Here is a 15060-nt window from a genome sequence, read left to right as displayed (position 1 = left end):
GTATGGTATATGGTGTTTGTCTGGTGAATTTTGTAAGTTTGCACCATGAAACTATATTCATGGCTGGCAGCCGTATAACGTACGTCCGCTGTATGGTATATGCTGTATGTTACAGTGAATTTTGTAAGTTTGGACCATAAAATTATGTTCATGGCTGGCAGCCGTATAATGTACGTTCGCTGTATGGTATATGGTGTTTGTCTTGTGAATTTTGTAAGTTTGCATCATGAAACCATATTAACGGCTGTTAGCTGTATAACGTACGTCCGCTGTATGGTATATGGTGTTTGTATAGTGAATTTTGTAAGTTTGCACCATGAAACCATATTCACGGCTAGCAGCCGTATAACGTACGTTCGCTGTATGGTATATGGTGTTTGTCTTGTGAATTTTTTAAGTTTGCACCACGAAACCATATTCACGGCTGGCAGCTGTATAACGTACGTCTGCTGTATGGTATATGGTGTTTGTTTTGTGAATTTTGTAAGTTTGCACCATGAAACCATATTAACGACTGGCAGCCGTATAATGTACGTCTGCTGTATGGTATATGGTGTTTGTCTGGTAAATTTTGTAAGTTTGCACCATGAAACCATATTCACGGCTGGCAGCGGTATAACGTACGTCCGCTGTATGGTATATATACTTTGGTTTTATTAAACATATTTCACTAAATTTAAAAATATTTACAAAAGCGCATTTCGAAAAAGCCGTGTGTCACAATAGTTATGAAAATGAAAAGACTTATAAATTATAAAATTTTGTTTCAACTCTAAAATGAACTTTAAGAATTTAAGGAATTTCATTGGCCGAATCGTCAAGAGCCCTGATCAATATGAAGACAGACGCACAGAAGACGTCACAGATAATTTTAACGAATTTAATCAGTTCTTTTATTTTGTCAGCCAATCACATTTTTGCGCCTCTCTTAAGCTGGCCAATAGCACTTCTTCAATGTTATAGATTATGTACGTGTGATATCTCCAAAATTTTTACTTTGACAAGTACCATTTCAGCTTGCATGCAAATTAACCTATTTTAAACGTTGTGACTATGGAATAGCCAATACAACTTAACCATTTCAGACCATGTGACTTGAAATGGGTTAATTTCCATACAAGCTGAAAAGGTCTATTTAAGTGTTGGGGAAACTATTTGCCTGCTTAATTTGCAATTTTTTAGATGTTATTACATAAAGCAAATAGATAACATTGAACCGTTGTCTGTTCAGTTATAGATACATGGATACACGTTTCTTATCACAAATCATGTCATACCGTGTATCTATAACTGAACAGACAACGGTTCAGTGTTATCTATATTTGTTAAATTGTCAATGAGTATTTTCAGTTGTCACTTTCATCGTCGGAAACTACGTTGTTCCTCATGCTAAAAATCTCCTCCGCTTTATTCCTTCTGCATTTCATCTCTTTTTCAATTAAGAAAATGCTTGCCTGTATGTAGATGGGGAAATTTGAACGAATAATTATATATATATCGAGTATGCACCTTACATCATTTTCATATAAATACACTGGCGGTCAAAAAGAACTGCTCAAAACAAGTTAAAATGCTCTCAAATGAACGTAACTGTCCCTCTAACAATATATAAGAGTAAATATAGACTAGATTACATGCTAAGCTATATGAAATATTAATATTTTGTTGACCCTTCTTCGGCCTTATAATTGATGATGGTCTTACACCGGCGTGGCATGCTTTCTGTTAAGGTGGTAATCTTGGACAGTCTTTACAGCTACGCATAAATCATGGACGCTTTATGAATTAAATCCTTTCTTGCACTATCGCTTTCACATTGTCCCACAGATGTTCAATAGGGTTAAGACCTTTTGATTGTGCAGTCCAATCCATTTCTGTCACTCCCTCTTCCTGCAACCATTGTTTGACTATATCTTGGAAGTGCGGCAGGTTGCATTACATTATTGAAATATTGCTTGGAATAAGAGAATTGTCCAAAATTCCTATGAAGCTCTCTCCTATATTCGCTTCTTCTGTATGAATTTGTATCTAAACAGTTCTTTTTGACCGCTAGTGTACAATAAAAGATTGATTGTTACGATTCCTGTTACATACGATAATAGCAACATTTGAGCAGTTCTTTTTGACCGCCAGTGTATATACTGTACCTCTGCTAACAACACGTCAATGTCTGAGAAATTGAATTCTGGCCATAGCTCGCTGCAAATCACTTTAGTTTCTTTAAGAAGTTTCTCTTGCTAGATGATTAAATTGGAATATAGATCAAAATTTACTATACAGTGATGGATATAGTCGTATAGGGGGAATTGCATTCCACCTGATATTTTTTTAAATTTTCAGATACTTTAATTAATCTAAGGAAACATCAAGTAACACAAATTTCCATGGCTTGTTGTAAATGGTGTGAAAGTAGCGTTTAAACCATACAGATGTTTGTGTGTGTTCGGGCGGCCAGTAAGTGAAGTTTGAAAAAGATCTGCTCACTTGCTTGCGAGCCTGCTGCTTCCTATGTTCGAAAGGCGCATCTAGAAAGATATTAAAAATCATGGTACATATGACTAAACATAAACATGAACAAGAAATTAGACCCGATTGGGTTTCATACCTTGAGGGAAGAACGTAGGCGAACATCATTTAAGTTCATGACCATTTTTCTTGGCGTGCTGAAAAGTTAGGTAACAGGCATTTTATTTTTTATTTCATTTTACATCGCTACTTTTTCCTAAATTGCAAGTGATGTATTATAACAGACCCTATACCTCTCAGAAAATATTGCCTTGTCACACCCACAGTAAAAGTTTTTGTTTGGGCTTCTCAAAAGACCAACACAGTCCCAATGGTACCACTTGTCGCACTTGTCACATTGAGCCCAGTTTAACCTTCCAGTTTCCTCATCAACTGGGGGTTCTTGGCAAAAAAATGCCGAACACTTCTGGTACGTACACCGCTTTGCTTTCTTTTGTGGTTGTTTGGTTTTATTTTCTTTAGCTTTCCTCTTGCTCTTCTTCGTCTCTGCTCCAGCACTCATTTCACCACCTAGCCTATCAACATTATCTTCGATACCAACAATTGTTCATCTTGACCACCAATCTCCCCAGCGTTACGTTCACCGCTTGATCCACTGGCACTATTTTCACCTAATCCACTGTCTCCCTCACCAGCTCATTACAGAGAGTTTTCACATGCCAACTTAGGGAATCTAATTAATTTAGCTGTTTTGTTCAGTGACACAGGTTTTTTAACTGTAACTATGAAACCAGTTGGCTTATATCAGTGATTAGCCCAGTAAAATACTTGTCTTATTTCACTTTATAAGTTACAGAAGTTTCATGTGTGCCTGAACTCTTCTTAGCTACTTAAGGGGGCTAGATGTGTTTTTCATAGTTTAATTATTTGTTTTCAAACACAAATCACCAGTTTAAACTAATGTGTAGCTCTAAATAATGTTCCTACATGCTTAGTTTCATATAGAACTTAATTCAGGGTGCATTAATATTACTCTACTTCATTTTTATGTGATATGGTTAAGGGGTTTACTTGTTACAGAGAGTTTTCACCTGGCAGCGTAGGGAATCTAATTAATTTAGCTGTTTTGTTCAGTTAACTATGGAACCAGTTGGCTTATATCAATGATTAGCCCAGCAAAATACTTGTCTTGTTTCACTTTATAAGTTACAGAAGTTTCATGAGTGCCTGAACTCTTCTTAGCTACTTAAGGGGGCTAGATGTGTTTTTTCATAGTTTAATTATTTGTTTTGAAACACAAATCACCAGTTTAAACTAATGTGTAGCTCTAAAAAATGTTCTTACATGCTTAGTTTTATATAGAACTTAATTCAGGGTGCATTAATATTACTCTACTTCATTTTTATGTGATATGGTTAAGGGGTTTACTTGTTACAGAGAGTTTTCACCTGGCAACGTAGGGAATCTAATTAATTTAGCTGTTTTGTTCAGTGAGACATGTTTTTTAACTGTAACTATGGAACCAGTTGGCTTATATCAATGATTAGCCCAGTAAAATACTTGTCTTATTTCACTTTATAAGTTACAGAAGTTTCATGTGTGCCTGAACTCTTCTTAGCGACTTAAGGGGGCTAGATGTGTTTTTCATAGTTTAATTATTTGTTTTCAAACACAAATCACCAGTTTAAACTAATGTGTAGCTCTAAATAATGTTCCTACATGCTTAGTTTTATATACCGGGTGGCGCAAAAAAATGTTCCCCCTCTTAGACTTATCGGAATTAAAAAACTAATACAGATATGTTATTCAAATAAAGTTTGTTGAACGCTGTGATGTCTAACTTAAATTTTGATATATGTCTTTGTTATATGGTTTTTATTTCTTCTTACGCGAGGTAGGAGATCTTTACAATGGTTTTACTAAAGTTCAATAATGTTCAGTTTCTTTTCTGGATTCTCTACTTTTCACTGGATCTTCTGATCTTCGTCGTCTTGAGTTCTTGTTTTGGTTGTCTGTCCTGTAAGGTTGAGCTTCCTAACGTTTCACATGCTTTTTACTCCGCTAGTCCACTGAAGGTTGGGGTGTTGTGCACGCCCTTTTATAATAACGGTTGAGGACTCTTGCATACGTCATCAACCATAGTGGGCTGATCCTTATCCACCAATCAGCGTTGTAATGAAAGTGGGTTGGTCTTAGAAGCTGGTTCCAGCTCTCATATCTTGTTTATTTAAGGCGTTGTCGCACCAGTCGAGTTGGTCTTCTGCTCAATCGATCAATACTTAAAAATGTTCACAACTTAAAATGTTTATCATCAACAACTAGTAAAATTTACAAACAATACGTCTGTGAACAATATCTTTCAACTTAAACTATTTTCACCCTTATTTTATCGAATTGAACTTTTGATGACGTAATCTATTACATGCTCGACCGAGCAACATTTTTAACACAATTGATTGACATAAGAACTTGAATGGCCTACAGCACGCACACTTTTTTAAAGAATGCGACCATTTAGATAAGTGAGACTTAAGACTGTTTATCCAGGTATTAGTTCTGAGAGGATTATAAATATTTTCACCTTATTACTTATTTAATCCCACGATATGTGATACATGAAAGGGAAAGGCGATTAATGTTTGCTAATGGCCGAAAATTATATTTACTCAGGCGTCTTGTGGCAAAAATCATTCACTAATCCCTGTCATGCTATTGATATTCCTATTTTTTCAGCTATTTTTATATGCATATCTCTAAACACAATAAAGCTTTGCATAACAATCCTCCTCACCTAGAATAAGCTGTCCCCAGCTTCGAGTGAGCTATGATGAACTTAAGTGGACTAAATATAATAGTATCATAGATATGTGTGTATATAATATGTTTACAAATTCCCAACTATTTTAATTTTTTTTTGAGCTCGGCGTGGCTATCACGGGCATATTACCAAATGCCTAATAACTGAGACTATACATATAGTACGTGTTGTTATTCTACGACAACACTACATAATTGATTATACGAGATACAACTGATCTGAATATAATTTACTTATGCCTACATGTACCTCAGGGGTAATCTACAATTAAACATATTCCGTTTACTAAACGTAGCACAATATAGACGAAAACAACTATAAACATGAAGGCAGGGGCGAAACTGCTTGCCTTCCTAAACGGATGACTCCTGGGACAGTTGGTTAGAAATAGATGGGCATCGGGGGAACCCACAGTCAACACATTCGTCCTGTATAGTCATGTCCTGTAACTCAGATTGATCGTCGTTTATCTCAACGTCATTGTCAGCTTCGTCAACATCAGATGATGTGTCAGGTTTTTGAAAACAGTTTTGTTGGTTACGTATGTACTGATATAGACAGAATACTGCCAAAAGTACGAGCGCACCCCAGAGTAGGGAACCACTTAAACCTCCCAAAACATCGTGAAAGAATCCGCCTGCGCCTCAAGCAGCATGCTCAAACGCACGACCGGATGAATTTATAACGTTTCCTGTGGCTTTGCCTAAGCTGGTAATGACCTTTTCATCGAGATCTCCAAGGCCTGTTAAGCCGTCATGTAGCGCCGATCCTACTGCTTTTATAATATGACTTCCACCGGAAGATATGCCTGATAGAGTAATACCGATTATTTTGCCTATACCTAATGCGACGTTATTATCCTCGTCTGCTGCTCGAATGTTGTCTAGTTGTTCTATTGTTTCCTGAGTCTGCGCAAGAATATCAAGGAGCGAGAATGTTTCAAATGGCTCTGGAATATATCGTAGTAATCGTGGATTAAGATCGCCAAGTTTTAGTATGGAATTGAAGAAGGCCGGTAAATAAGTTTTGGTATAATTAGTTTTAAACGCAGTGCCATTGCGGTTGATATACCACAAAGTTCCTGAATGATCAGCAATATATGTGGCATCCGGAATATTATCACATGGTATTGACTTAGAATGGCTATAAAGTCGACGTTCGGTGAGTGAGAGATACTGAATCTGATTGTTTGCATGAAGATAAACTGGAAACTTAGAATAACATGTACCGTTATAAGTCCGATTTAAAAATAAAGTGTAATTGGTTTCATTATAACATCGACTCAACAGATATGCATCTCCATTTGGGCTTATTGTGTGACCTTCTCTGCTAGAGAACCATCGGGAGCTACTGTGGGGGAAGTTTTCAATTGCCCACCGGTATATCCTAGACATTTGTTGGCGTTGGCGACATATGTTTTCCCATGAACGAATCATATTTATACGTTCCTGTTCAGACAAGGCAGCTAAATGACTAACGAATAAGTTAACTTGTACGGAGAACACGCGTGCAAGACTTCTAGTAGCCTGACCAGCCATTTTAAGGTGCACATCCCTAACTTTTAATGACTTCAGTTTGTTTTTGAGTTGGGCTAGTGTGCCGTTACGATATGCTAAATTAATTATAATATATCCGGTATCAAGAACCATAATTGTTTTTTCGCGGGTTTCTACAACTGTGCCGCTAATGCTCAGAGATGGAATGAGTATGTAATTATCAATGCGATGCGCTGTAAATTTACCAAGCGAATGATACAGCCGAGTATCATGATGCACTAGTTGTTTCCACACAATTGAACTTTTAGGCTTTTCACGGGGTCGACAATAATATTGAGAGTAGCGACAATGTGTATGTGTTAGGTGTTGTTGAATATACCTATCCTTGCCCGTTAATCGTGCAGCATATTGAATCACTCGAAAATGGATATAAGTACGCGTCCTAGTTTTCAACCACTTACAGCTATATGAATCTGGATTATAAGTCCGCCATTCTCCATGTGAATGCTGTTTCAATCTTCCATAGCGCGTCTTACGATGAATTGCCGCATTGAAACACTCACGGTTAGAAACCGAAATTGTATGCAAGGTATGATGTTTGCTTTTGTGACCGAAAAAACTTTCAGAACACGTCATTCGTAATCGTTGGGCAGTGCAGTGAAAAATAGGCAGATGGGAGCTTCGTGGTGAATATTGCAGAACATCAGCTTTGAAATATTTAACTTTAGAATCACTAAGGTGTAATAGCGTGACCCATTTAATTTATGTATTTCTTATGCATAACTTTAGCCCTAATTGTTTGGGCGTAATATAAAACGACAAGCGTGCGAATGCTAGCGAGAGACCTAATATCGATACCTGAGTAAACCGTACACCGAACTCTTATCGATCGTGTGAAGGACACAAATGTAAGTTAACTTTGTAAATATGTCTTTGAGTTAAATATTTTATTAATTGTGAATACCATGTTTATAGTATTCGTTACCTGTCCTACATCGTGATATTCAATAACGAAGAACGGTGATATATCAGCAACGAACGGATCGAGTAACGACTGTGTCTAAGCAATAGTGTGCTTAAGTACACAATCATTTAATAAACGACAAGAACATCGTACCAACGTCTTTGGTTTTATTCTCTGTGAGCGATTTTCAAGCAGAACGAAGCGTGCACTCATATTGTGTTCGCAATGTGAATAGTCCGTAAACTTGTATAATGCGGTATGATATACGCGTGAACAGTCGTAAAGAGGTCCAAGGTTAATTGAAGTAGCAGATCCAATTGTGATACATGTTACTAATAATAACAGTATACCTGCAAGATTATATATGGACCTAAAAATATGTAGCGCTTGCTTCGGATTACGCAGCTGTGTATGTTGCTGCTGATTCGATGTCGGGGTCTTGCAAGACAATGAATTAATGGAGGGTTGTGTTGGTTCTTGCGTTACCATGTCTGATTCTGTTACCCACGAATTTTGTTCACTCGGAAAACCTAACCATTTGACGAGATATTGTTTCTGGCCCTTTCTCAAGCGCGTCTTCAAAACTTTTTCAATTTGATATATTCCGTTGTCATTAACATGGTCTGGCTGACTAGGCACGTTAGAGGTATGCGTTTTTCCGTTTATTTCTGGCGTTTCATCATCGGAAGAGGAGTCTGATTCAGTGTCTCGTTTGTTTTCAAAGCTGTCCTGTGGAATTTCGTCTTCGCGCATAGTAAAATCATTCTCAAGTGGGTCATTAGGAGGCTCAATTGGGCATCATTCGCGTCATAAAAGAGTTTCATACAATTAACATGTACCGGTGTTGAAATAAGACGATTTGCTGAATTTCTTAACTTAAAGTTCACAGGTGATACTTTCTCTACAATACGATAGGGACCATGCCAACAATGCAATAATTTTTTCGACAACCCCTTTTGGGTCTTTGGTGAAAATACCCAGACACGCTGCCCAATTCTATAAGCATCTGGTTTGGACTTTAAATCGTAGCGTGCTTTCATTTGTTGTTGAGTTCGTTCCGTGTTTACTTTAGCTAATCGCTGCGCTTCCTCTATTTGTAAGACGATATGAGCCCTATGTTCCGCAATGGACGTTGAGAGCTTATCAGTTTGAGGCGGTAAGATATTGACATCTATAGGTAGACGCGGTTCGCGCCCATATAGAAGATAGAATGGGGAATCCCCAGTTGTCGCCTGTGGTGAGGTCCTATATGCAAATAGTATGGTAAAAACTCATCCCAATCCTTTTGATTTGCTGATACATACATTGATAAGGACTGCGAAATAATGCTATTAAATCGTTCAACGAGCCCATCCGTTTGTGGGTGATAAGCAGTGTGTTGAGTTTTTTAATGTCTAATAACCCACACACTTCACGAATTAGTTTTGACAGAAAATTTTTACCTCTATCTGAAAGCAACGTTTTTGGCGCTCCATGTCGACAGAATATTTCATTCACAAGCAATTTAGCTATAACTGTGGCTTCAATTGTCGAAACTGCAAATGCCTCTGGCCAACGTGTAAGGTAGTCTGAAAACACTACAACGTATCGGTTTCCTGAATACGATTCCGGATATGGTCCTAAGCAATCAACAGCGACTCTATCAAACGCTCCGTCGACAGGAATTGGTAATAAAGGAGCCTTAATCCTATTTCGCTGTGTTTTACGCATTTGACAATCAATACAAGACCTTACCCAATGTTGTACATCCGTGAACATACCAGACCAATAATAACGCGTCCTGATTTTTTCATACGTTTTTTCTAAACCTAAATGACCACCTAGCGGGCTATCGTGCAATGACTTTAATATTTCAAAACGCAAAGAAGTGGGTACGACTAGTTGAATTTTAGTATCAGGTCGGTTGCGGCCTGTCGGAGTCAACAAATGATGTAATATGCCATGCTCATCTAGTAAAAACTGGTCAACTTGGTGTAAAATAGTTCTTGAAGCTTTTTCCTTGTCTGGCAGTGTTTTTGTTTCGAGATATGTGATAAGTGGTACCAAATTTGCGTCTTTTCGTTGCATTTCATGAATTCGTGCCATCTCGTTACAGAGAGGTTTTAAAGCATCTAAGGTACTAGAATAAGCACGCCGTGAAAGGCTGTCTGCGTTGCCATTAGCTATACCTGGGCGATGTTTTATTTCGAAATCAAATTGCTGGATAAATAAGGACCATCGCGCTAATCTTCCGGTGACATCTTTGACACTCGTAAGCCATTTTAAAGCGTTATGATCTGTGTGCACCGTGAACTTATGCCCATACAAATACGGTTGAAATTTCTTTATACCATCAATCACCGCCAAAGCTTCTTTTTCTGTAGCAGAATACGAGAGCTCGGCCGAATTTAAACTGCAACCAGCATATGCTATCACAACTTCCCGCTTATTTTGAATTTGACCTAGGGTCATTCCTAATCCATCCAAGCTTGCATCTACATTTAAATCGAATTGTTTTGTGAAGTCAGGGTAACACAAAATTGGAGCTGATATTAATGCTCTCTTCAAAATATCGAACGCCGTTTGACACACATCCGTCCACTGAAATTTTACATTTTTGTGGAGTAATTGCATAAGCGGTTTGGCAATTTTGGAAAAATCTTTTACAAAACGTCGATAATAGTTAGCTAGGCAGAGAAAACTACGCACATCCTTAACCTTTTTTGGCACAGGAAAGTCTTTTACTGCACTAATCTTATCTGGATCTGGCTGGATTCCTTCTCGCGAAACTATGTGGCCCAAGTATTTGACTTTAGGAAATGCAAAATGGCATTTACTAGATTTAAGTTTGATGTTAGCTTGTCTAAGGCGCAGAAATACCAAATCTAAATGTTGCAAATGTTCTTGAAAGGAATGGGAGAATATGATTATGTCGTCGATGTATATGAGACATATTTTCCAATTTAATCCTCGCAAGACGTTTTCCATCAATCGCTGAAAGGTAGATGGTGCGTTACATAGTCCGAAAGGGAGTACATTGAATTGATATAGGCCGTCATAAGTGGTAAATGCTGTTAATTCTTTTGACGATTCGTCCATTTCTACCTGCCAATATCCAGAAAACAAATCTAAGGTTGTAAAGAATTGTGTTTGACCTAATAAGTCCAAAGACTCTTGAATATGCGGTAAAGGATAGGAATCCTTTTTTGTTACAGCGTTCAGTTTCCTGTAATCAACACAAAAACGAGTTGAACCGTCTTTTTTCTTTACGAGCACTACTGGACTCGCCCATGGGCTAACTGAAGGTTCAATAATCTCAGCCTCAAGCATTGTCTGGATGTGTTCTGTTATCGTTTCACGTTGTGTTGGTGCAGTACGATATGGTCTCTGTCGTATAGGTGGAGAACCATCCGTAAAAATTTGGTGTTTAACGATGGATGTTCGACCTAAATCATGTGTACTTTGTGAAAAGATATCCGCATTATCCGATAAAAAACTATAACTGTCGTTGGTTGAAAATAAACGCTTTTAATCTTTGAACCTTGCAAAAGGTTCAACCATGTGCCGAACAGTAAAACAACAAAAAAAACCAGAGCCCAGGCATGCGCAATATAACTCGCTCCGGGCTCCACGCGCTACGTTCGCCTTTACATGGCTCCCCAAAATGTTTTACAAAAACATTTTCTAAACAATGTTAATATAAACCGTATACGTGTCCGATAATACGTTATTATTAAACGTGGCTCCTCGTCGGGGAGTCCCGGTCTCTATACTTTTTTACTCTAGTTCAGTCTCTAGTAACAGTACGAGTTTATCTATTGGTCTTTCTAATGTTGATCCACTGGCCATTCTTAAGTGGACAGATCGTGCCAGTCCTTGTTCGTCAGTCTTGGTGCTCATGACTCTACCAATAGACCATTGATTTCTTGCGAGATCCTTATCTTTTACCAACACCACGTCGCCCACTTCAAAATTCCGTCTTTCTTTATTCCACTTTTGTCTTGGCTGCAAACTTTGTAAGTATTCATTTTTCCATCTCTTCCAGAATTCGTTGGTTAAGTGTTGAACTTGTCTCCATTGCCGTCTGCAGTATAGGTCAGTACGTTGAAATTTCCCAGGGGGTGGTAATACCACCTTCGATTTACCCGTCAAGAGTGTCATCGGTGTTAGTGGTTCGAGGGAAAATGGGTCGCTGAGAGACTTGGTGGAAAGAGGACGGCTGTTAATGATGCCCTCAGCTTCGCATAGTAAGGTTCTAAGTTTCTCGTCATTCAGCAGGTGACCATGTTCCTTGATTTGGGCAGCTAATATATTTCGTATAGATCGTATCTGTCTCTCCCAAACGCCTCCGAAATGACTTGCTGCGGGTGGATTTCTTTTCCACTCGATATTGTTCTTTAACAACTCAGCTTTCACACTGTCATCATCCATTTCTTCATAAGCCCGCTTGAGTTCATTGTCCGCACCGACAAAGTTAGTTCCTTGATCACTCCTGATTTCTCGTACAGGTCCTCTTCGCGAAATAAATCTTCTCAAGGCTTGCAAAAACGAATCTGTGTCAAGCGAATCAGACACCTCAATATGCACAGCCCGACTTGCGAGACACGTAAAAAGAGATCCGTACCGTTTAACTTCTTTACGTCCCTGTCTTATTAATAATGGTCCAAAATAATCGATCGCGCAATATGTGAAAGGTGGAGCAGGTTCCAGTCGTGATTCAGGTAGGTTTGCCATCTTTTGTTCGCCTACGGATCCGCGGAGATATCTACAAGTAACACACTTAGCCAAAACTGATCGAACAGCTGCGTTTCCGTTTACTACCCAATAGCCATTTGTGCGCAGTTCATTCAGGGTGATTCCTCTACCACTATGTTGGACCTTGGCATGAAAATGTCGAATAATTAAAATCGTCAGGTGACATTTCTTCGGAAGGATGATGGGATGTTTAATGTCCTTACTCAGATTTGCTCGGTTAAGTCTTCCTCCGACCTTTAAAACTCCATCCTGATCTAAAAAGGGGTCTAGCCTGTAAATGCTACAAGTTGCTTTCGTCATAGCCTTCTTCTTCTTGGCAAACTCTCAATCTTTGAGATCATTAGTTACTTGAATTTGCTGTAACAGTTCGATTTCTTCCGAATAGGCATCGTGCTGCATCCACTTGATGATTACCACCTCTGCGTTCTTTAGGTCATTCACGCTGATTGGCGATGGCGTACTGCTTCCGTTTTTGACCCTTTCTTTCAACTTTCGAACGTATCTTATGCAATTGGCGATTGCTAGTTTAGCTCGTACCCATGAAGAAAACCGTTCCAATCTTTTGAGCATACCTACTTCTCGCACTGACGAAGCCCTCGCTTTGACTTTCTTTACTTCCGGGTTGCCTTCCTCGAGCTCGCGTTGCTCAACTCGTTGCTTTGGCCAATTATCTTCGGTCTGCCACAGGAAATCTGGGCCAGTGATCCACTTCGATTTCTCTAGAAACGCTTTCGCTGTCATACCTCTGGAAGCTTCGTCCGCTGAGTTGGCTGCCGTGGCAACATGCTTCCACTTTTCAGGAGCTGTATGATCGCGTATCAGTTGCACGCGATTAGCGACATAGACGTGAAACCTTTTGGATTCGTTGTTGATAAAGCCAAGTACTACTTCGCTATCTGTCCAGTAGAAATCGTCTACGTCCTCGTAATCTAATTCGCATTTTAGCATCTCAGCCACTCTGACAGATATGGTTGCTGCGGCTAGTTCCAGCCTAGGAATGCACACTGTTTTCTGTGGTGTAACTCTTGCCTTGCCAGCAACAAATGAGCAGTGTATTCGACCATTTTCATCGGTTAAGCGAAGATACGAAGCTTGGCCATAACCTATCTTCGATGCATCAGATAAGCTGTGGAGTTGCTTAGACACGACCTTTCCAAAGTCTCTTGGTTTGAAGCTTCGTGGAACAGCTAGTTGCTCAAGTAAATGAAGTTCATTTCTCCATTTCTCCCATCTTGAGTATAGATCATCAGAAATAGGTACATCCCAATCTGAGCCTCTACAAACATCTTGCAATATTCGTTTTCCAACGAGGATGACGGGCGCAATGAGGCCCAAAGGGTCATAAACGGAACTTATCGTAGAAAGGATTCCTCTTCTCGTGCATGGTACATCCTTCAACTCGATTCTAAATTTAAGACTATCTGATTCTACGCACCAAAGCACTCCTAGTGTCCGTTCAATAGGTAGCCTGTCTTGACCAAGTTCAAGTTCCTTTATATTCTTCGCTCGATCCTTCAAGGGAATTGACTGATTTACTTCGACACTATTGCTTATGAACTTGGTGAGATTAAAACCTCCCTTACAACACATTTCTTGGACATCCTTTACAAGGCCGACAGTTTCATCCACTGTGGGTGTTGATTTTAAACTATCGTCCACATAGAAGTTTCGACGAAGGGTATCTGCCGCTTTAGTTCCAAGTTGGTCTTCATTGTCGTCCGCCGTACGTTTAAGCGCATAATTAGCACAACCGGGGGAGGATGCAGCCCCGAATAAGTGCACTGTCATGCAGTACTCTTCTGGCTCCATGGTAAGGTTTCCACTGGGCCACCATAAGAACCGTAAGAAATCTTGATCTTCTTCTCTCACTTTCACTTGTTAGAACATCTGTTCGATGTCAGCTGTAAATGCTACCTTTTCTTGTCGAAATCGGGTTAGGACTCCGATAAGTTTGCTCGTGAGGTCTGGCCCTTGCAATAAATGGTCGTTCAATGATTCTCCGAGATAACGTGACGAGCAGTCAAAGACAACCCTGATCTTTCCCGGTTTATGTGGGTGGTACACACCGTGGTGGGGTATGTACCACACTCTTCCTTCTTTCACTGGTTGTTCCCTTTGATCAATCTTTCGCGCATAACCTTTCTTGATAATTTCGTTCATAAAACTTAAATAGTCCGTACGATACTGTTCATCATTCTGAAGTTTCTTTCTTAGGCCACGAAGGCGTTGCTCGGCCGCAGGTCGGTTATTTGGTTTATTGGTTTATTTGGTTAATTGGAGTCTTGTATCACTTCCTTTCACTCCCAATTTTCTCAAGGTTTCTTGTTTCATAAAGGTGCCGCCACTGGCATTGTCGAGTAGGGCATACACTGCTACTTTCTTACCCGGATTGTCTCTATGATACAACCATACTGGTACTATACCCATGTTAACTGGATTGTCACCAGCTTCGGTGATGTCACAAATTGTTGCATGAGAGTTATTAACTTGATTATCTGGGGAGTTGTTTTTTGCATCGTGTTCGTCCATGTCCTCGGTTTCCTTCTCTTTATTGGATTTATCAGGCGGTTTCCAGTGAGGGT

At 39.3% G+C, this 15060-nt stretch overlaps 1 protein-coding gene across 1 annotated transcript; it reads right to left on the bottom strand.

The window, feature by feature from the left end:
- Nucleotides 1-12802: 12802 nt before the first annotated feature.
- On the bottom strand, nt 12803-14266 carry LOC114531224. The gene has a single exon (XM_028552866.1). The coding sequence runs from the start codon at nt 14264-14266 to the stop codon at nt 12803-12805; it is 1464 nt and encodes a 487-aa protein (XP_028408667.1).
- Between the last annotated feature and the right edge of the window lie 794 nt (nt 14267-15060).

The sequence above is a fragment of the Dendronephthya gigantea genome, unplaced genomic scaffold (assembly GCF_004324835.1).
Source record: "Dendronephthya gigantea isolate DGI-Jeju-01 unplaced genomic scaffold, DenGig_1.0 000069F, whole genome shotgun sequence".
Lineage (NCBI taxonomy): Eukaryota > Metazoa > Cnidaria > Anthozoa > Malacalcyonacea > Nephtheidae > Dendronephthya > Dendronephthya gigantea.
The sequence above is the reverse complement of the archived record's forward strand: the minus strand, read 5'-3'. Positions and strand labels throughout refer to the sequence as shown.

Coding starts and splice junctions, on each gene's coding strand:
- LOC114531224 (XM_028552866.1), bottom strand. CDS start 14,266: ATGACAGTGCACTTATTCGGGGCTGCATCCTCCCCCGGTTGTGCTAAT.